Source organism: Candida orthopsilosis (assembly GCF_000315875.1).
Source record: "Candida orthopsilosis Co 90-125, chromosome 2 draft sequence".
In the NCBI taxonomy this organism is placed as follows: domain Eukaryota; kingdom Fungi; phylum Ascomycota; class Pichiomycetes; order Serinales; family Debaryomycetaceae; genus Lodderomyces; species Lodderomyces orthopsilosis.
In genome coordinates this window covers 1,929,829-1,952,478 of record NC_018295.1, presented here as the reverse complement: position 1 = coordinate 1,952,478, position 22,650 = coordinate 1,929,829, and the positions used below count along the sequence as shown (strand labels likewise).

At 36.5% G+C, this 22,650-nt stretch overlaps 7 protein-coding genes across 7 annotated transcripts; 2 read left to right on the top strand and 5 right to left on the bottom strand. All coding sequences in view use genetic code 12, as the record gives it.

Moving 5' to 3' along the window:
• Nucleotides 1-77: 77 nt before the first annotated feature.
• CORT_0B09370 (Hsp30 heat shock protein) lies at nucleotides 78-1,073 on the bottom strand (the record flags this gene model as incomplete). The annotated part of the gene is made up of 1 exon (XM_003868028.1): nucleotides 78-1,073. The coding sequence occupies one exon, from the start codon at nucleotides 1,071-1,073 to the stop codon at nucleotides 78-80; it is 996 nt and encodes a 331-aa protein (XP_003868076.1).
• Nucleotides 1,074-2,704: 1,631 nt separating this feature from the next.
• On the bottom strand, nucleotides 2,705-4,492 carry CORT_0B09360 (hypothetical protein; the record flags this gene model as incomplete). The annotated part of the gene is made up of 1 exon (XM_003868027.1): nucleotides 2,705-4,492. One exon carries the CDS (start codon nucleotides 4,490-4,492, stop codon nucleotides 2,705-2,707), a length of 1,788 nt encoding a protein of 595 aa, XP_003868075.1.
• Nucleotides 4,493-5,924: 1,432 nt separating this feature from the next.
• CORT_0B09350 (hypothetical protein) lies at nucleotides 5,925-7,568 on the bottom strand (the record flags this gene model as incomplete). The annotated part of the gene is made up of 1 exon (XM_003868026.1): nucleotides 5,925-7,568. One exon carries the CDS (start codon nucleotides 7,566-7,568, stop codon nucleotides 5,925-5,927), a length of 1,644 nt encoding a protein of 547 aa, XP_003868074.1.
• Nucleotides 7,569-9,377: 1,809 nt separating this feature from the next.
• On the bottom strand, nucleotides 9,378-9,906 carry CORT_0B09340 (hypothetical protein; the record flags this gene model as incomplete). The annotated part of the gene is made up of 2 exons (XM_003868025.1): nucleotides 9,378-9,619; nucleotides 9,879-9,906. 2 exons carry the CDS (start codon nucleotides 9,904-9,906, stop codon nucleotides 9,378-9,380), a joined length of 270 nt encoding a protein of 89 aa, XP_003868073.1.
• Nucleotides 9,907-10,906: 1,000 nt separating this feature from the next.
• CORT_0B09330 (Pho91 low-affinity phosphate transporter) lies at nucleotides 10,907-13,567 on the top strand (the record flags this gene model as incomplete). Its single annotated transcript, XM_003868024.1, has 1 exon — nucleotides 10,907-13,567. One exon carries the CDS (start codon nucleotides 10,907-10,909, stop codon nucleotides 13,565-13,567), a length of 2,661 nt encoding a protein of 886 aa, XP_003868072.1.
• Nucleotides 13,568-14,152: 585 nt separating this feature from the next.
• Nucleotides 14,153-16,807, top strand: CORT_0B09320 (deubiquitinating enzyme; the record flags this gene model as incomplete). Its single annotated transcript, XM_003868023.1, has 1 exon — nucleotides 14,153-16,807. The coding sequence occupies one exon, from the start codon at nucleotides 14,153-14,155 to the stop codon at nucleotides 16,805-16,807; it is 2,655 nt and encodes an 884-aa protein (XP_003868071.1).
• Nucleotides 16,808-18,661: 1,854 nt separating this feature from the next.
• On the bottom strand, nucleotides 18,662-22,480 carry CORT_0B09310 (hypothetical protein; the record flags this gene model as incomplete). Its single annotated transcript, XM_003868022.1, has 1 exon — nucleotides 18,662-22,480. The coding sequence occupies one exon, from the start codon at nucleotides 22,478-22,480 to the stop codon at nucleotides 18,662-18,664; it is 3,819 nt and encodes a 1,272-aa protein (XP_003868070.1).
• Nucleotides 22,481-22,650: the final 170 nt, after the last annotated feature.

Genomic DNA, 22,650 nt, shown 5'->3' with positions numbered 1-22,650 from the left:
AAATGAATGCAAAATTCGACAAAATTCATACTTCTCAAAAATATAATTCATCACATTATAAAGTGTCCTCTACTTCTTTAAACATGCTCTTCCTCTTCTTGGTGAACTCCTGCTGGTGCAACTGTGGTATCACCAGAGTGTCTTGGGGTAGTCTCACCAACAGACTTTTCAGCATCACGTTCTACACTGACATTGTTGTTCAAATGGAAGTGCCAGATCTTGGTAAAGAAGTCCTCATCAATAGTGTTGACAGCAATCCAAGTCAAAATGACAGGAACAAATCCAAAGTTGATAAGATCCAAGATACCATAGAATACAGCTTCTGAATCTGGTTGGATTACATTACCACCTTCTGACAAACCCCAACAAACTGGATACAAGATCCAAACGACAATTTCAAAGATTATCACCAAATTAGCAACCAAGCTCTTGTTGACTGATTGGAAACTGTTGTGCAAATCGACACAGACAAGATAGATTGTGAACAACAAAGCAACAGTTGCAAAGGTAAAGTAACCCCATTTGTAAGTAGATCTAATCAAAGCACCAATCAACAAACCCAAAACAAATACTTCAATTGATAAGATTCTGGTAAAAATGGCAGAAAACACTTGCAAAATCTTTTTCAAGATATCTTCTCTGTCATCTGTCAAGCTTGTATGAGTATTAACAGTAAAGATGACCAAAACTAATGGCCAACACAAGAACCATCCAACAAACTTTGTGTAGAAGATTTGACGCACAAATAATCCCCTATCAGTGGAGACGTGGTGGAACTCAGTCTCAATCCAAGTGTAACCCAAGTTTGAAGCATACGTGTAGTAAGCAAATGCCATAACAGCATTGGTAAACAATGGAATTGTCAACAATGATTTCTTGATACCACTTCTGCGTACACTAACCAAACTGTAGATAAAACCATGGCAAATTGCAAGTAAAGCAAATACTGAAAAAGCGGCCCATAACCAGTCACTACCATGGCTGGTTAAATTGATGTCAGACTCTGATGGGGGTGGGTTGATGTCAACAGCACGGTTACGTTTGACCAAATCAGAAAGTTGGGTAAAGCTCATTTTTGAAATAATATGCGGGGAGTCTTTTCTATGTGAAATTTGTACTTTCAGCGGTTAAATGATTAATTTTGTGTATAGGTTCAGTGGCTGCAAAAAAGACAAGGTTCTTCGCTTTAGTGAAATGAGTAAATGATTGATAGTAAGGAAATAAGAGGGTATAGAAATAGGAGAATAGGGGTAAAAGGTGACCCCTATTTATAGTCAAAATATATATATCATAGGATCATGGTGAAAATACACATTTAAAGGAAGTCAATGGAAGATCAGGAAGAGTAGTTAGGGAGAGCAAAGAGAGAAAGTCACGGAATAAAACACAAAACACAAAATGCATTTCAAGGAGTAAAAAAATCCCGCAAAACGCAAAAAGACAAATGATTGAGTTACAAGTTGCCACCATACGAATTCTCTTACAAATCATCATGCAATTAGACTGGTTTAAAAGATTGGAGCCATAGTTCAAGGCACTGCACTCAGCTCATTGAAATAAATGAATCATTTTGCAAAATAGTGTTGGTGGAGAAATTGGGGCTAATTTCTTGACAAATACACACTGTTATTTTTTGAATTGGACGTGATAACGTTTAGCATTTTTATGCAAGTTACGCCAATATAATTTAACATGCATAGAATCATATCATCAATTTTACATCCATTAGCCATCGATCCCGCGATTATAAAACTATCCGGCTCTAACCTTTTTCCAACATCCCTTTCAATCTGATTTTACATGACCAAGGCTATCATAATGAGTAAGTTAAAAAATGATGTACATAATTCTATTGTTTAAAGATAGTTATGAGAATATTGATCATACGTTTAAATTAAATATCTTAGTCGTAGAAACTATTTATCGGCTACTAATCCTCGGCGTTCTTAATCGCTCCTAGCCTTGCATCCTTGCTCCACAATGTAATAAATATACCATACAATGGACGGAAATCCGATGTTTTGAGCCACATGTGGTATGCACCACATATATAAAATGATTGCTTTTGCTTAAATCGGAATCGGTTATTGTGAAGTCGCGCCAACGAGTGTGCTTCACAACTAGGAAAAGTTACAAGAGGAGTAAATAATAACCAGGTGTCGGACATCATACTTCAAAATCGATGATCCTCGTCTATATATTGAACGAATGCTCTCACCAAGGCTGATATATTACGAATACAAAGTTAAGGTTAGAAACCTCATTCTCTTTTTTGATTGAAGCTGGTGCAGAGTTTGGAAACAATTTGAAGCCAGTTTCTTTTATGGTCACGTCAGTATTAAAAAAGCAAAAAGTTAAAAGTTGAAAGTAAAAGTTTGTATTCCTTATAATGAAGGAGCCAATTAAAGCTCGCCATCTTTCCAAACTGATTTTCTTTCGTATTCTATCGTTTAAATCTTGCATATGCAATTAAACTTTTTATTTCGTTTTTAGTCATTAATTTTTGCAACAGTTTCTTAACTTTAAATTCTTCCGACCCCTCCGTGGTAAAGCTACATCTACTCAGTTAAAAAAATGTCGGTTGATTACTCATCACCTCCTATACAAAATCACTATACGTAATCACTATACAAAATCAAACCAAAGCGAATGTAGATGAATTGAAACTTAATTTGAAGCACAAAGCAAGCTTTGTATATGCTTTTTAAATATCATTACTCTCGGCTGAACTAGTGTTATCGACAACAATACTTTCTCTTTCTTTAAAGTCAATATGCTCAACATGATCAACACTCAATTTTCTTGCCAACTCAGAATCAGGATCAATAGGAATGATTGGTTTCCATGAGGCAGATCTCCAAGCAGGCACCTTGTCATCCCACATTTGACCAACTTCTTCCAATCTCTTACCTTTTGTCTCAGGAAAGCCCAAATACACATGTATTGCCATTGTAAGACAAAAGACACCATATATTATGTATGTTCTCCAGTTTATATTTTTAAACCCGACTGGAGTATACATAGCAAGCGCAAAGTTGAAGCACCAATTGGAGCAAGTAGACAATGAGTTACCCCTTTGTGATACTCTATTATCGCCCCAAACTTCAGCACAGTAAACCCAAATACCAACACCCCATGTAGCCGCAAAAGAACTAACAAACAAATAGGAACATGCGATGGCACCTCTAGCCGCTGCTTTATTATCGCTGGGAATTTTGATCGTGACGGACTCGTTTCCTGAATCTGGCCAAGGTTTAGCATACTGACCTAGAATACCAGTGAGACCAAATTGGAATATCATCATCATTATGGCTCCGCCTATTAACAATGGTCTTCTTCCAAACTTGTCAAACAAAAATAAAGCAGGAACGGTACAAACAACAAACAATATGTACTGAATCGACGATGCAATTAAGTTGCTGTCTCCTTCATAGCCTGCCATTTTGAAGATATATACAATATAGTACATCATCACGTTATTACCCGTCAATTGTTGCCACGCTTGGGCAAACATTGCTGTAAAAGTCCTCTTAAGATATTTCTTTGTAAATAAAGTGAAGTAAGTAATAGCCTTTGCTTCTTGGTCAATTAACAATTGCTCTTTGATTTCGGCTATCTCAATCAATACTTCTGGATCTTCATGGTTCCCATGTGCTTGAATCTTCGTGACGATATCCTCAGCTTGTTCCCACCTACCTTGCTTAGCTAACCAACGTGGTGATTCTGGGATTGCAAAACACCCAAGGAATAGTAGCAACCCTGGCACGATTTGGAATCCCCATCCGACTCTAAAGCTACCAACGCCATTTATATGACCAACACCGTAACAGAAAAAGAACATGATCAAAATACCTAATGCAACAGCAAACTGAAATAGTCCGTTGACTGCACCTCTTCTTTTACGTGGTGAAATTTCAGCACCATATATTGGAGCAACAGAAGTCCCAAACCCAACTCCTAAACCCGAAATTATACGACCAATAATCAACTGTGCAACATTTTGGGAAGATGATTGGACAGAAGCGCCAATAATCCATAATAATGAACAAATCATTAGGGATAATCTCCTTCCAAATGGCTCAGAGACAAATGAAGCCGCAATCGAACCGAAAATGGAGCCCAACGCCATGGAAGCAGTAATAAAACCTTGTAATGTAGATCCAGGGTGGTTGAAGTAGCTCCCGTACGGTCCAGCATCAATGAAAGCTGACATTGATGAAATATCAAATCCAAACATCAAACCAGCAACAGTTGAAATACTAGCAATAAAGTAAACGTTGTAGATCTTCGGTAACTTATCAACATAATTGGCTAATCTCAAGGCTGAGCCTGAGAACATACGTTCATATCTTGACGACATATTTGAGAGTGTAGTAAATGGTATTTTTATTTGAAAGAAAGTAGTATAGAGAGACGGGAAAAAACTGATATATATATATGTATGCATGAATTGAAGAGTATGAGACTCTTTTTCCCCAAGGTTTCTACACATACCTTCTACATCCCCACAATCGAGTCCTAATATATCCAATATTTGACCAACTCAGCAACTGCTCATGACTTTGTGTTAACTGTAAAAGAACCTTCAGCTACCAATGGTAGTTTCCCCGCCAATAATTGCTTATATAGCAATAGAATCCTTGCTAGAACGTATATGAGACTACATTGTGGCTACAACATCACACAATAGTGTTGGTTTTGCAACTTTTTTTATTGTTAAATTTCGCAACACTAAGTTCGGTAAGATTATAGTTCAAGAAGCAAACAATAAGAAAAAGTAAACCAAAAGATAGAAGGCCACCCACATTTCAGTGAGCCAGGGATGAGGAAGATTTCTTTGGGTAATGAGTAGTGTATTAATCTTAAGCAATCATAGGATGAGGGAAAACTACTTCAAGGGTAACATACTTTACACTGTAGATCTAACTATGTTTTCACTAAGGCGAATATGTTGGGGTAAGGTGGTTTGCTTCTTTGAACACAAAACATGCTGGCTCTTAAGTTGATTTTCTATAAAGTTTTGCTGGTAGGTTGAGAATTAGGAGAAAACCCTGGTTTAATTCTGTATTCTTTTCAAAGACAGGATAATCGATTAACACAGGAAGAGAGAGTTTAATGACACCAACGACCGCTTCAACCCAATCTTATTATTAGAAGTATTGGTTCAAACCCAAAGTAAGTTCTAAGAGTGTTGTCTATGAATAAATGGTAGACTGCAACCTGTCGTGGGTAATTTTGTGAACCCCACTTCAATAGAAGATATCAGGAAGAATTATGCGAAAACAAAACTGCCACAAAGCCGGGAAGATTATTCTTTTTCAATTTTGTGTTAATCTATAAATTAACCAATAGTTTAACAAGAGATCTCAGTTCAACACAACTACTCAAATTTAAGAGTAAAGAACATGCGGGGGTGTTCATATGCAATGTAAACGTGGAGAAAGAAGGAACAGAAACTGCCTTATAAGTTGTTAATACAGTATTGGGATTCTCTCTACTGTGCCAAATTGCAACAAGGTCGTACTTTTGTGAGCCTTCTCAATATGGGATTGAAAATCGTATGATACTACTTACACGGAAGTGGGGCTTGTACGACAGGAACAACAATTGCCTGGCGTATGGCTGATAATGAATTCTTTTGTGCTCTAATAACTCGAGGTTTCGAGCATTACGTCATTTTGATCTTGCGAAAAGTGATTCGATTGATAGAATAAAGAAAGTAGATATTTGAGCAGATAGTGAGTCGCGCCGTACACTAACAATTTCTAAGTTTCCCATTTTGTTTTCTAGAGCTCACCTTACAGTACAAACTGAATAAATGATTTTTTAGTAAAATGAATCTGCACAGGTCATTGTATAGATTCTAAAGAATTGAGGCCAATTGCAAGACTTGATACTCTCCCGAATACTATCAGGTGCGCCAATCACTCAGCTGAGCTAGCTTCGTCAACAGTAACGATTTCCTTTTCTTTAGAAGCAGTAAATTCAACATGGTCAACACTCAATTTCCTCACCAGTTCAGAGTCACCAGTAAATGGGATAGTTGGTGTCCAAGAAGCTGATCTCCAAGCAGGAACATGTTCATCCCACATTTGGCCAACTTCTTCCAACCTTTTACCTTTAGTTTCAGGGAAGCCCAAGTAAACATGAATCGCCATGGCAAGACAGAATACCCCGTAGATGATATATGTCTTCCAACTAATAGTTCTGAAACCCGATGGAGTGTACATTCCAATGGCAAAGTTAATGACCCAGTTGGCACATGTTGATGAGGAGTTACCTCTTTGCGAGATTCTGTTGTCACCCCAAAGCTCAGCACAATAAACCCAAATACCAACACCCCAAGTGGCAGCAAAAGAACAAACGAACAAGTAACAACAAGCAATGGCACCAGCAGATGCTGCTTTGTTTTCGGCAGGGATCTTGATGTTGACTGATTGATTACCCGAATCTGCCCATGGAACAGCGTATGCTCCCAAGATACCAGCAAGACCAGTTTGGAAAATCATCATCAACACTGCGCCAACAATCAAGACTGGTCTTCTACCAAACTTGTCAAAGAAAAACAATGCTGGAATTGTGCAAGCAACAAACAAAACGTATTGGATAGATGAGGCAACTAAGTTAGCATCACCACTGTAACCAGCCATTTCAAAAATATAGACGATATAGTACATCATAACGTTCATACCTGTCAATTGTTGCCAGATTTGAGCAAAGACAGCAGTAAAAGTTCTCATAATGTACTTCTTTCTGAATAAAGTAGCATACCCAACTGACTTTGCCTCCTTATCAATCAATAACTGTTCCTTAATTTCAGCAATCTCAATCAAAACCTCCTCATCTTCAGAATTACCTTGTGCTTGAATCTTAGAAACAATGAGTTCTGATTGTTCCCATCTACCCTGTTTAGCCAACCAACGTGGTGATTCAGGAATAATAAAACATCCAAAGAATAAAAGTACACCAGGTACAATCTGAAACCCCCAACCAACTCTAAAACTACCAACACCTTTAATATGACCAACACCGTAACAAAAGTAAAACATAATCATAATTCCCATAGCAATAGACATTTGAAAAAGACCATTGACAGCACCTCTTCTCTTACGTGGTGAAATTTCAGCACCATAAATTGGAGCAACCGATGAACCGAAACCAACACCCAATCCTGAAATGATACGACCAGCGATCAACATGGATGTATTTTGAGCAGCAGATTGAATAGAAGCACCGACAATCCAAAACAAAGAACAAATCAAAAGGGACAATCTTCTTCCAAATGGCTCAGAAACAAATGAGGATGCAATTGATCCAAAGGTGGATCCCAACGCCATGGCAGCGATGATAAATCCTTGTAATGTGGATCCGGGGTTATCAAAGTACTCTGCGTATGCTTTTGCCCCAATAAATGCAGACATTGATGAAATATCAAATCCAAACATCAAACCAGCAATGGTTGAAATACTAGCGATAAACCATACATTGTAAATTTTGGGAAATTTATCCAAGAAGTTGCCCACTTTCAAAGCAGGACCAGCAAACATACGTTCAACTCTTGAGGACATGTTCGAAAAAAGTGAAGTGCGGAGGTGGTGTGATTGAAGCTTGATACTGGATGAAAAATTAAGATGAAAATCTTGTGAGATTTGCCAGCTTATTTATAAGATGCTGAGCTTGGTAAAGATATCTCTTTAGCTTTGTACGTCCAACTAATTAAATTGTTTTCATGTATTCAAATTCTTATCAAACTACTCTGTTTGCAGCAATTTTTGGTTTCTGTGTCCATTTCCCCAACATTACCCCAGTTCGTACGATTGATTTTCCTACTACAATTCATTGTTTTGAGTAACTTCACAATACTTAACAACAGTACAAGTTGGGGCTTGCCCTATGCTGTTTCATTACACAATGCAGGATAGGAAAAACTCTTCTCATATTTTGTTGTAATCAAATTGTCCGATTTGATGGCTCAACCGAGATAATATAATCGAATGCACCCGCAATGAAATCTTATTGTTGAGGATATCTTGTTCAGGTTAGCACGGTGGTAGTTCCTAACAAACTCGTGGATATGAAAAAAAGACCCGGTGGCTGTGTTGACTCCTCCTTGATATGAAAATTGTGGAGTTTTGTTACTGCCATACAGCCCCTTTGTGTAAAAGTGAGTTAATTGGTGCTGCTTGAATTTGAAGTAGCTCCAAATATGAAATAAATTACCCAACTTTTCTAGTGGTAACAAAATAACAACACTATATACATTGGGGTAGCTTCACATCATGAAAGTCGGCTGGACTTTGGACATAAACCATCCGGAATACAGCGCCCCATCTCGTACGAGTTTTTGAGCTGTATTCCCACAGGAACAGTTGTATTTTTGTTTTTATTTCATCGTACCGGAAAAACAACAAGCCGCCAGTGACCAAATTTAGAGTTTTGTGTGAGTTCAATCCTCTTACCCAACAATATTTTCTTGGTATATTCAGAATTGGGTCCACTTTGCCAACCATTTGATAAGTGAATACGAGTTAAGCAGTGTTTTTGCTCAGGTATTAATAACAAAATGCTTGGCTGATTGTTTCGTCGTCGTACAAAGTCATCGTCCCCCAAGGAGGGCAGGAGCTGGAAAGCTGTCAGTCGAATAGTCCGCACCTCAACATTGTTTACAGGAGAAATTCCGGTGACTGTCGTCCTCAAGGTACATTGAATCGGCAAATACTTCTTCTAACAATGGACTTCATACTTCCGTTGTGGTGCCATTTGTTTCTTTTTGCCCACACCCCACAAACGTACCAACAATTTCATCTTGTCAGTTTGTGGTACATTATCAACTACCAAACGTTCTATCAAAATTTCGAGATACATAATATCTCACAATGTTGTTTGCTTCAAGTTGACAGTATTCACGCATAATTTGAAGTAAAACACAAACATTTTGAGTTAGAATGTAATGGAGTCGTATTTTTTTGAAAAACTCGACTTTCAGCCATGAAAAGGCTCATAGATAGGTTCTATTGAACGACTACTCGGCCAAGAGCCTACCCTGATGAACATTCATAACACAATGTTAATTTTTGTTTCATCCATAGAGTCAAAAATCAACTTGTCCTATAATCCTTTTCCGTGAAGAGGAATGGAATTATTAGGCAAATCAAACTATTGCACCGGTCCCCTAGAGAAAATCTTTCGAGAATTTGATTCTGCAAATTATATAATTCTGTTACTACTTTATTATGAAATCACATTATAAAGACACAATTGCTCCTAAATTCTAGCTCTACCAATTTTGAGATGGCTTATAGTTATCGACGAGTGAATTCTCATCCAAACCACACTTAACCAAATATTTTCCAACCTTCAACTACCCACTCTACCCGCTACCCTCCTATTGCCACCGGCTGTCCCTTCTTCAAATGATCAATTGCCGTACTATCCAAATCACCAGTATTTCCACATATATTACACTTTAATCTTTTGGAAAAGTAGAATGGGAGGACGGGAATGAAGAAAAGTGTGACTGTGTTGATTGTACGTATGGCAAATGCACTTTGGTTATGACAGCGACCGCAATAGCAGGCAACATTGCCTACATCTGGTAACTGTTTGTTGAATTCTTTGACTAGATAATCGTTAGTAACAAAGCTCCGTTTTGAACAAGACTCGAGAAAAGATTCGTGGATTGATTTCAATTGAGTGATCGAGTATCTCTAGAATCATTAGCTTGATGATGATTGTCTTCCATTACAAGTTAGCCATTACAACATGTGAGAAGCAATGCTCAAATTGTGTTAATAATCACGAGCCACTTAATCGGAAGGCGAATCATTTAACACCTTCGTAAGCTCAACAACTCGAATTTAACAGGGTTAAATACGTACATCCAATAAGGAAAAAGCAAAAATCCATCTTCGAAGGGCAATCTCTTATTCAATTGATGCAAAGTTTAGAAAGGTTATTTTATGACAGTCTTGTGAAGTGAAATTTGAAGAGCGAAATGTACGTTAAAACCTATAAATATTAGTTTCTTAATGTGATAATTGACTCAAAGCAAATCAAGACCTGTATCAATATCGGATCGTGCGTATGTGTGTGTGTGTGTGTGTGTATGTGTGTGGTTTAGTCAGTACCTCTGCCTTTTCTTTTTGATATTTTTAGTTTAGTTTGAAATTTGTGCCTCAATTCCAGCCACTCTCTCTATTTTTTGTGGTCCCTCTCTATGATGTTATAATTGCTTTCTTTTATTGACCTCATAAATGTACAACCAAAAAAAGCCAACTCTTGTATATATCAATGAGAAATTGTTAACAAGAGTGACAACAACTTGGACTATTCAGCTTAGGCAGATCCAGTGACACACTGCCTGTACATAGATCTTAGTTGCTCATGTAGGGTAATTGGTAGCGTTGTATTATTCTACCACGAGGCTATACTTATTATATCCAAATTTCTAGCGTTTGATTGAAATCTCTGTTGACATACCAATATTTTCTGGGTAAATATATCAGCGGTGATTTCTTTAGCTATTGCAGTATCAAAGTATATATTTTGCCAATTCAAGCAAAAGTTCAATGATGGTAAGGATAATGTGATTTTCTCTAAGTAAACTATGCAGTGAATATGCCACTATAACCAAGTCAAAGAGGCCAATGGGACATTCAACAAACCAAATAAATGGGTCTGATTGTCATTGCGAACCATTCAAGTCTTTGCAGTAAAAAGGTCGTGCACTGTGGTAAATTACGCGATATTGACTCGTTTTTTAGTTCACACTATCATCGTCCAATGAATACCAGCGGCCAGCATTAGTCCTAGAAACATACCACATTAACACCGAGTCAAAATCCGGACCAGCCATTCTAAATTCACCCACTTGTTCAATCTCCACGTATAACTTTTCTACAACAGAATGAAGTTTTCTCATTCGATACAGTTTAATGCTGTACCGGAATGGTCTTCGAAGTATATTGCATATACAACATTGAAAAAATTGATATATTCGTTACAAAGAGATAGCTTGAGAAGAAACCACTTACATGGAGATGCTGACGATACTGCAGACTTGGAGGAAAATGCACATTTAGTTGGTGAACATTATTCAAGTACAGCACAATTGGATAATGAAGATAGCAACCCGGTTAGAGTATTTGAAGCAGCTTTAAATTCTGAATTGAAAAAGATTGATAGTTTTTACAAACAACAAGAGCAGTTCTTATTCAAGAGTATTGATGATTTGGTGTATGATATTGAGGTATTTGAACAAGAGATTGCTGAGAATTTGGAACATGCTGGAAATAAGAAATTCAGATCAAGACATGATAAAGGTAGACGATTTTCAGCAACTTCGAATGATAATTATATCACTAATACCACTGATCCGGATACTGAATTTACTCAAGGTGAAGGTGATGATGATGACGACGATGATGAAGGGGCGGATTTGCAAGAAGAGAATTATATTGAAGAGTTGGAGCGGGATCGTATACTTAGTTCCCAAACAAGAGGAAGACAGATTAAGCGAGCTGGATCGACACCTATTATCCCCCATGGTGGATCCAATGGCCATGAATTACAGCGTACGAAATCAATTGATGATCATTTAAAGTCACCAAAATCACAACAGTTGTGGAATGAATTGACTAATGTAACATCAACTGATAATAGATTACCACCACAATTGCTTCTCCTCACTGAAAGTCGTATTATTCTTAGAAAGAGAACAATTGGGCTATACACTACGTTATCTGAATTGAAGTCATATATCGAATTAAATCAAACTGGGTTCAAAAAAGCATTGAAGAAGTTTGATAAGTCATTAAACACCAACATTAAAGAATCGTATTTAGAGTCATTACCTGAAAACTCATATATCTTCAAAAAGACCACCATACAAAAAGTGAATGAAAGATTGGAATCATTGATCAAATTATATGCATTGATTTGTAATCACGGAGATGATTTAGAATCTGCAAGACAAGAATTGTCAATACATTTAAGAGAACATGTTGTATGGGAGAGAAATACTGTCTGGAGAGATATGATTGGATTAGAGAGAAAGACATATGCGGCCAATTCCAAGTTGGTAGATAGAGCAGAAGGTGCAGTAAGTGACAAAGAAACTGATTTGAAAGCAAGTGGTGGAAGTTTGAGTTCATTCAATATATCGATACGGAACCCTGTACTTGTCAAGTTGGTTGTCATTGCTGCTATAGCCATTATTTTGCTCAATGTGTCCCCCTTTGAAGATGTTGCACAAAAGAATTGTTTTGCCATGTTGGTGTGTGCTTCTTTACTTTGGGCTACTGAAGCTATTCCATTATTTGTAACTTCGTTGTTGATACCTTTGTTGATTGTGTTCCTCAATGTGATTAAGAATGATGATGGGTCTATCATGGATTCGGTAGATGCATCCAAATTTATATTGAGTACTATGTGGAATTCTGTAATTTTGTTGTTGTTGGGTGGGTTCACTTTAGCAGCAGCATTGTCAAAGTACCATATTGCCAAATTGATGTCAACATGGATATTGTCCAAGGCAGGGACAAACCCATCAGTTGTGTTGCTTACCATTATGGGTGTCGCATTGATTGCTTCGGCGTTTCTACTGAATGTTGCCGCACCAGTCATGTGTTTGAGTTTGATCACCCCACTCACTCGTACATTGCCGAAAGGTTCACAGTTTATCAATGCTTTGATATTGGGAATTGCGTTGGCTTCCAATGTAGGAGGTATGGCTTCACCTATTGCCTCGCCACAGAATATTATTGCCATTGGTGCAATTGAACCGCAACCATCGTGGGGTCAATGGTTTGTTATATCGATTCCAGTTTGCGTGTTGACATTGTTGTTAATCTGGATCTTTCTATTAATCACATTCAATTGTAACTCCAAGAATACTCATTTGGTGCCAATTAGAATGATTGATGACAAATTTACTGGTATTCAATGGTATATTCTGGCAGTCTCCTTAGGAACTATTTTATTATGGTGTTTTGCATCAAAATTAACTGGAATATTTGGAGAAATGGGAATTATATCGTTAATTCCTATGATTTTATTCTTTGGTTCCGGTTTATTAACCACTGAAGATTTCAACAATTACCCTTGGAATATTGTTGTCTTGGCCATGGGTGGAACTGCATTGGGTAAAGCAGTTGCATCATCTGGGTTATTGAATACCATTGCCGTTGAGATTCAAAACCAAGTTGAAGACTTCTCATTATTTGGTGTTACCCTTACATTTGGATTGCTAATTTTGATCATGGCTACATTTGTTTCTCACACAGTTGCTGCATTGATTATCATTCCTTTAGTACAGGAAATTGGAAACAATATGCCAGAACCACATCCAAGATTGTTAATCATGGCCAGTGCTTTGTTGTGTTCAGCAGCAATGGGATTACCAACTTCGGGTTTCCCCAATGTTACTGCTATTTGTATGACTGATGAGTTTGGTAAGCCGTATTTGACTGTGAGTACATTTATAACTAGAGGTGTACCCAGTTCGTTGATTGCATATGGAATAATTGTTACCATTGGATATGCTACAATGAAAATTATAAACTTTTGAAGCGGGAGGAACGGAGTAAAGCCAGCAGAAATATTTATTTTGTGTAGTGTTTGTATAGCCGTAATGAAAGAATTTAATGTACTAATCGAAATGTTACTACAGATAGTTTCTGGATACTCAAGTCACTGTATGACATCTATGTGCATTGAAGTTGTTGAATCTTTCGGTGTCTTAAAGCTTAAGTGACACAAAACCTGGGACATTAGACCGAAAGAAGAAAAATTCACTGACAGAGTGAAGTGGCTATTGCCTCCGCTTTTTTTGCCACCACCCCCATTTAAGCAAAGTTGCACGAGTATTGCAATGAAGTGGGTAAAGGAAAGATTTTGTACTCTATGAAGACCCCATGGGAGAGAAATGTGAGTCGAGTATTCCTGTAAGTGTTGATTATTTAATTCCGAAATCCAACATTTTTGTATTTAAGTAGAAGATTTTTAATTCCGATTTATGCCACGGAGAAACATTTCTTTTTATTTTTCTGTTTTCTTTTTTTTGCAATTTGTAAATTCATTTTTGGGCGTTTAATTTTTTGTTGGAACTTAACGATTTTCTAGGTTTTAAGATATTCGGAGTAAATTAAGTTGAATGGATAATCTTGTTTTACAACTAAAACAACTCATTACTAATCAAGATATCATCACTTCAACAACAACACATCTTCATCGACAACAACAACAACAACAACTCACCCCACATATTGCCCTCCAACCTGTATTCGAATATATTCCTCAACCATTAATCAACTTTTGGTACAGGAAAACCCCACAACAGAGAAATACACTTTTATTAAAAATCCTTATCACAACCTCCCTTGTATTTTATATTCTTTTGCCTTCATTACCAGGATTCAACAACAATAACTCGAGAATGTTTACTAAGCGCCCAGATAAGCATACTACAGGATTAATTAACTTGAGAAATGATTGTTTTGCCAATTCTTCTTTACAAGCATATTCATCATTACCTTCATTGACTGAGTATCTCAACAAATTCATCACCAGTTTCAATCAACTTGTAAATTTCATCAAATCTCACAATATCAATACTGATGAATTGATTCAATTAAGAATTGAACATCATAAATCTCTACAAAATGACAAATTCAAATCATCAAATCAAAAATTTGATATTCCCTTGCATATAGCAATGGCCTCAATGGTGAAGAGGTTACAAGAGACACAAATGACATCTAAGACTATTTCAGTTTGGACTTTTTTACATGAATTGGAAAAAATTTTTAATGCCAAAATCTCAAGAAGTCAACATGATGCTCAAGAGTTAACCCAATTGATTAATGAAACTTTGGAAAATGAAAACTTAAAGTTGAAGAGTTTCCATAAGTTCATTACTTTACATTTGCATCAAGTGGTTCCTAAGGGTGTACAACCGTCACCACAAGATTATACCACTTTGGAACAAATTTCAGTACCAGAGTTCCCATTTGATGGTTTGATTTTGGGTCAAATGACTTGTTTGACATGCCATGGTGTTTCTAAACCAACATTTACTCCATTTGTTATGTTGACTTTACCTTTACCTATGCAACCATTGGTTAAATTGGAAACCTTATTGGAAGAAAATGAGAGCGAAACTATTGAGGGATACCAATGTATCAAATGCAGGTTAGACAAAATTGTTGCCAATGAGAATGCGTATGCTGAACATCACAATGGAGAGCCAAGACAGGTATCACCACAAGAAGAGCAATTCTTACAACAAATTAATGAGTTGGATAAGAATCCGCACTTGTGTATAAATGAAGATTTGCCTCAACCATTGGAAGACTATATCAAATCTTACAATGTTAATGGAATTGATATCTCAAAGGTTACATCAACAGTTTCGAAAAAATCGCATATTCTTAAACCACCTAAAATTTTTGGACTTCATTTATCAAGATCAGCATTTGATGGACAGTCAGTTACTAGAAACTCGTGTCGTGTTGAATTCAAAGATAGCATGACCTTATCAATTGGTAAAGAATATCTGGAACGATTAAAACATTTTCAATCAATTGTTCAAGATGACGAAGAAAAACTATTAAAAAAGCTAACATCATCGGTCTTAACTACTGACGAAAATGACATGGAGGATGAAGATGTTCAACGAGATGATTTTGAAGAAAAAGGCCCCGCAGATGAAGATGAAGAAGAAATTTTAACTGATGACGGAAGAACAACTGAGAATGGCACCACCGAAGAAGACGATGACGAGGACGACGAGGACGACGAAGACGACGAGGACGACGAAGACGACGATACATCATCAGTTACCAGTACCGAATCAGCAGCCCAAACAATGACAACAGCAACCACTTTGAAAACTGGCGAAACACCAATCGTGCCCCAACCATCGATTAACTCGGCCCCTATATCAGAGCAACAAACGGAGAAATTGAGTCAACATTTTAAAAAATTCAAGTTCAATGATAACGACATGTACAAGTACCGATTAAGAGCAGTTATCAAACATTTGGGCTCCCATACACAAGGGCACTACGAATGTTATAAGCACAAACCCCTCTATGTAAAGGATAAGGATGGTAACATTTTCAAATTGTCGCCGGAAATCATGGACTTGTCAGGAAATGTTCACTGTGATGCCGCTCCAGTTGAATCTGCACCAAAAGATGACAACAGTAACTCCACCTCCAACAATGCGTCAACATCATCGTTTTCTCTTGGTCGTAAGAGCTCAATGAGGAAACTGAGTCGTTCAATTAGTAGTGGATCGGATAAAGATGACGATGGATTACGCTCGAAATTCTCAAGTCTTATGGGTAGACGTCCATCAGTTATTCAAGCCAATCCTAGAAATGTTGAAGAAATTTTACAAACCGGATTACATACTCCAGCGGAAATTTTGGTTGATGATCCATTGAAAAGTAGTAATAGTTTCGAAGATGCATTTGCACAACATAATTTCAAAGAACAACAACAGCAACAAGGACATCAAATTAAGTCACCGGGTGATAATGGACACAGTTCTACTCGTCAGCATCCCTTATCACAAGAAATAAATGGTGATGAAGCTGATGCAAAAGCCTCTCTATCCGAGCCACAAAAGAAGGTCAAGATGAAAAAGATTAATTCATTAATATCAAATCCTTATTGGAGAATTAGTGATGGTCAAGTTAGTGAAGTTTCACGTGCATCCGTCTTATCTGAGGAGACATCTGCTTACATGTTGTATTATGAACGAGTTGATAGAAAACAAATCAAAAGATCGCATCGTAAATAGAGGTGTATACAGGTTAGATTATAGTTAGATTATTTTATAAATCACGTTGCATTTTGTATCATCAATTTCACACCATGCTGTTTTATAATTTCATTTGTGATATCACGGGATACATGTATACATCAAAGTTATTCTAAAGTGTCGACGGAAAACTTCACTTGATGTTAGTCAACCACCAAGTGGTCCATAAATAGTAAATGGCATACAATTCCACTTCGGTGTACCACCTTGGGAGTGTTATTTTTACCTGTTTCGTCATGCCACGATTAATGGTCTGCTTGAAATACATCAAGTCTTTCCAGTTTAAATGAAAAAAAACGGTAGCCAATAACACCATATGAAAGATATGGACCAAAAGGGCTCATATTGTTGAGCAATAATGGTATTTTTAACAACATTATTTGATTCCCACCACCAGTTGATGCTACTGTTCGGGTAATAAGGGTACAAATCACATACAGCTCTTGCATCATACTCAGGAGCAGTTTTTCTTGAAATAGCAAGTTATCTTAATTTATCACGTCTAAAGCGTCGTGGGTCTTGGAAAGATGAAGAAGTGTTAGCTTTACTTGCAGGTCATAGGCATAGATGCATTAATTTGAGATAGTCTTCTTCCAATTTAAAATTCTAGAACATAGCTTTTAAAATCGATTCCTCTTTTAATTGAAAATTTACGAAGAGTGGTGCCGAAAACATTACTCAAGGGGAAATTCTATGGCAGCGGCCAATCAAACTGACAATGAATCAATGAACTTATAACAAACATAACTGGAAACTAAAGTAATAACTTGAAGATCTTCTTTTGGAATCCATGTAGATTGTTAACTCGGTCAAGATCTTGAATTGATCATCCGAGGGGTTCGTGACTATATCAGCAACCAACTTTTACTACTTTGGAATTGTCAAGTTTAGGCTAATCAAGGTAAACCTTATAGATCGAAGCGATTTATGTTGTGTTTCGACATTTAGCCTCCAAAACATATAGAATATATTGAGTTGAACCAAGAAACGAATCGCGGCGGTTGGCTCTAGTTAGCTCAAAATACATAATTCTCGTGAAATATTGGAAAACACATCTAATGGCTTGCATATCACATCTGTCTGCAAAAAAATGATTTATCTTTAGATTATGGTTCATTTTCGTCGTGTAATTTACTACAAGGGTGTCAAATTATATGATCGAGTACACGTTGCTTGTTCAATTTTTACTTTTTAAGGGTATTGAAATTTCAGTTTCGGCTCGTTGAGGATCAGTGTGAGCAACTCTTCTCTCATCGGCCATAGCGAATACACATAAATGTTTCTATACAATTTAGGTTTTGCGATATAGTAGTTCTTAAAACGTAATCAGGCAAGAGCCAGTGTATGGTGTTGATTGAGCTGATATAATACACCTACTAGTGCCTCATGTGGCACATTTGTCAAAGAAAGCATAAATCTGATTTATAAAAAGCATTGTTAGAACAGTAAATAGGAAAAAGTGTGACTGGAATATGCTTATATATGTGGTCTCTCATTTCGCTATAATTTCTTTATTATCACAGGGGAGATCACGGGAGATCAAATCAAATAAGATATTGGATGCAAAGAATCATTTCCTAAACAAAAGTGTTTTTGTGCGACTGGAATTCTTTGCTTTTGGGGTTTTCTCGTTTTTGAAGAAGTTTGCGCCAGTGTGTCAAATCAACATCCCAAGGGTGTAGAGGTTAAATAGATCAAGCAGTTTACGAAGATAGTCTCCACTTGAATGTTTTTCTTCTAAGCGTTTAAAATTGAATTCCGAATAGTTTCCTTTCAATTTACTACTGTACATTGCGTTAATTTCATAAATACTTCTCGTAACATTAAATCTCATTAATTCGTCTCTAAATAATTATAAACTAATTGTTTCGATTCTTTATCAAACAATTGAACTTCCAAGAAATAAAAGTTAACAATATCAGATACAACACCAGCACAATCATAACGTTCTCCTTCATCTCTGTTTATAATTCGATTCGTTAAAACAGACAATAAATCCGACTTGGTCAATTTCAACAACGTAATAATCTGTAAAAGTTGCTCCACGGGTAATACACAACCCATGTCTAACAATTTATAACATTTAATCAAGGTCATAAACCTATTGATAATTGGCTTTGTTGGAGCATAAGGTACTGCATCAATTAACATTTGTAACATACTTGAAATTAGGTTGGACTTGTTTTCAATTGGATTAGTCTCAATTATGGTTTTCATCTGTTGTAAATTACCACAGGTAAGCAATGAACTTGCCATGTGATTAATTGATACGAAATTAGAACTGGTGTAGTCAAATTTATGTTGTTGTAATGAATCCAAAAATCTGACATATGACAACAACTCAACCACTTGTAGAGAATTGGATGCATAATTTTTGCTTAAAATGTCACTGGCTTTGACATTAGACTTAATATCATGCTTAATTTGTAATTCGACAAATTTACCACTATTGTTTGTAACTTTTAAATTTCCCAATAATTTGGTGAAATCTTGTGGGTTGGTCTCCAATTCTGCTTCAAGTTCAAACGATTGCATCTTTTTAGACTTGTTTTGAATGAATGTACAACATTTCTTTATTTCTTCAAAATGACTCAATTGTTTCAAGTAATCGAAATATGCAACTATCCAATCGGCATCCAAATTATGCAAATAGGCCAATTCAAAATCAAACTTATTCACGTCTGTTCCTACGTTAGATTGAAACAATCTTATTAATAAATCGGTGTGAAATATATTCTGCCGACAAATAAATGCCAAAATCTCGTCATTTATGTGTTTCTCATTATAAGTGGTTAATCTCTTGATTAAAGATAACTTGCTCTCTTCTTCACATCCCGTCATCCACATCCTATCCAACAAAGAAGCAACATCCATTTTTAGCAAGTGTTCATTGATAAAATTTTGATTCAAAAGTGCATTCCAAGTGTTTAAATCAAAGGTAAAGCCTTGATTGAATAGATCAATAAATGTTGCTACCCCTTTATGGTAATTTATATTCATCAAATAACTCAAAGATTGATCAAAAGAAAGCTTGACGACTTCAGGAGCTTCTTCACGAGGTATGTTCAAATATTGACAAGCTTTATCAATAGCAATTGTTGTAGCATTCAAATTCGCAACAATTTCTGAAAAGTGTGACTTCAATCCCTTTTTCAATTCAACAATATCATTAGTCAATTCAATATAATGATTACTTGGATCCTCAAATTGGTTGATTAAGTGGGCTTCAAAGTCCGCAACTTTGAGCAAAAGCTGTTCATCAGTACCTGAATACAACAACAAGTGACGAGCAATGATATTAAGACCATACATATTATCCATTTGGAGATCGAATCCTTCAACACACTTAAATGGCAATGGGGAATCCATAAGTAATTGCACATTGTAGTTGGAAACACTAGCAACTGCCATTTCATTTTCAGCTAATTCACAAGGGACTGAAATTGTCAAATATTGGACAAACTCAGAAACAAAATCATTGAGAGTTGTTGACTTTTGATAATGGTTTGATTGCATCAATAACAACAGATGGAGCAAACCCAAATAATATTGATTGAAAAACTCTCCTTGCGATTTGTTGTTAACCACCCCATTATTCAAATAGTCTAAACTTAAACGAAGAACTTGATGATCGCCAAGCAAGTGCCCCTTCAACATGATTTCCTTCACCAATTGGAAAACTCTCTCATGGTCACCTTTACATATAGCTAGACTGAGTAGGACATCGCGGCATGACAACCCATTCGTATTCTTCATCAAGTCTATAGTGGAAGTTGATTGAAAATCTTTTCTCAAAGCAATACGGTTATACAATGCCCACATGTCCTTATAGCAATCAGAATACTCTTGCAACTTGGTAATTATAAAGTTGTAAAATGATATTGGCAATTCAGGCAAGTATGGCACTTGTTGAAACTTCTTCAATAATTTCAAACACTCCAATGTATCGACTTTGTTTGCGTAGGCTTTCAAAAATGTGGCAATCAAGTCACTAACTTGTGTCTTGGATGGTCGAATGGAAAATTGTAGTGATTCTCTATAGTCAATCAAAATGTTGTCCAACAATTGACTAGCAACACTTAGTTGGTTATTGTAAACTAATGCATTCATCATTGATTGATATACAGCAAATTCATCAACATAGGCCAATTTTCTGATTTTATGGTAGGTTTCTTCAATAATGGTATATGCTTCTTGCTCATTGTATGATTTCAATTGAGGTAGGTGTGAAGAAAACTCCAATACGTTGAGATAGTAATCCGGTTCATTGCAATTACTTTCATTCACCATTTGCCCAAATAATTCAACAATCAGACCAGTAACAAGACCAGGATACAACTTTGATAATTTAACAACTTTGTCAAATACACTCACAAATGGTACATGCTTGGGAGATGATTCTACCAATTCAAATGCAATCTGAGCAAATTCTTTAGCTTTGATTGAAGTTTCGTTAAACTCAATGTAGTTTGTGCAGGGCACCAGCGAGCACTTTATAGTACTGTCCAACATTGCATTTACAACTAAATTGTATGTCTCGTTATCTGGTTTCAAGTTAGCATAAAGAATGTCCTGATATACTGTGAGTAAATTGGTTAACTTTCTTTCGATGGCGCCTACGTTAACCTCATTATCAATTGGCCTGTCAATGATTGATTTCAAAACAATATTGTATAGTTCCACAGTAGGTAAGGCTAATTCATTACGCTTGATAGCTTGGTATAAAGGATATATGATATTAAGCTCTTTCTTATCAGCTTGCTTCTCAAAAGCGTTGTTTATATTAGTTATTTGTGTTTGTAGGAAACTGTTCTCAAAAGCATCCTCGTCGTGCTCCTCCTTGACATCAATTGGAGATGCAGTCTGTGAAGTTTTTGTTAATTGTTGGAAATGTGAATGAGATACAGTAGTGAACGTTCTCTTTGAAAGACCAACGGAGAATACATTGCCTTCAGTAGGAGATACAGTCAATCTTGATGGAGTTGATGCACCCGAGGAGTGGAAACTTGCTCCTGAGTTCATAAAATAGCCGGTTGGTTTAATGTAGCACGATGACGTTAGCCTGTAAGTTGCAGTTTTCAAATTATCCAACCCAATTTGAGTATCCTTTATGGCTTTAGATATTAGAAATTTAGCTGCAATTCCTAGAAGCAAAAGCTTAACATGAAATAATCTTTTGTAGTGCGTATGTGATCCATGGTTCCACCTACGACCATAACCACCACCTTTCGACCAATGATAATGATGATGATACTTACATGCATTCATAAACATACATCGTTTAAACTTTGTCCTATCACCCTGTTCCAATTGTTTGGTCATATAGCGTCTAATGTACTTTTCATATGCCTCTTGACGATCTTTTCTTTCACATTCATGGTTGTAAATGGAATAATATACACCATAATGACCATTGGCTATTGAAAGAAACGGGTTTGATTGACTTGTAGATCCAGTTTCAGCTTTAGACCACCACCTTGTTCTATGAAAGAAATCGTATCGCTTCAGTAACCCTTGGTAATAGTAACTGGTGTTTAAATAAGGGAAAGATGCCTGAAAAAATGGTTGATGATGACGATTTGCATGATGGGTTCTCGCATGGCGAAGTCTAGTTGAAAACCTAGCTAGCCGTATAAATGATGGGAATACCATTGTAGCTCTATGCGTCTAATATCTATTATTTAAAAATGAAGGAAACTGCACGTGCGTGTGTGTGTTGTTGTTGTTGTTGTTGTTGTTTGCTAAATTGGTGGTATTTGAAATCATAAGGGAATATGTTGTAAAACACCAACAGCAGCAATATAAATCGAATATGTCTAGTA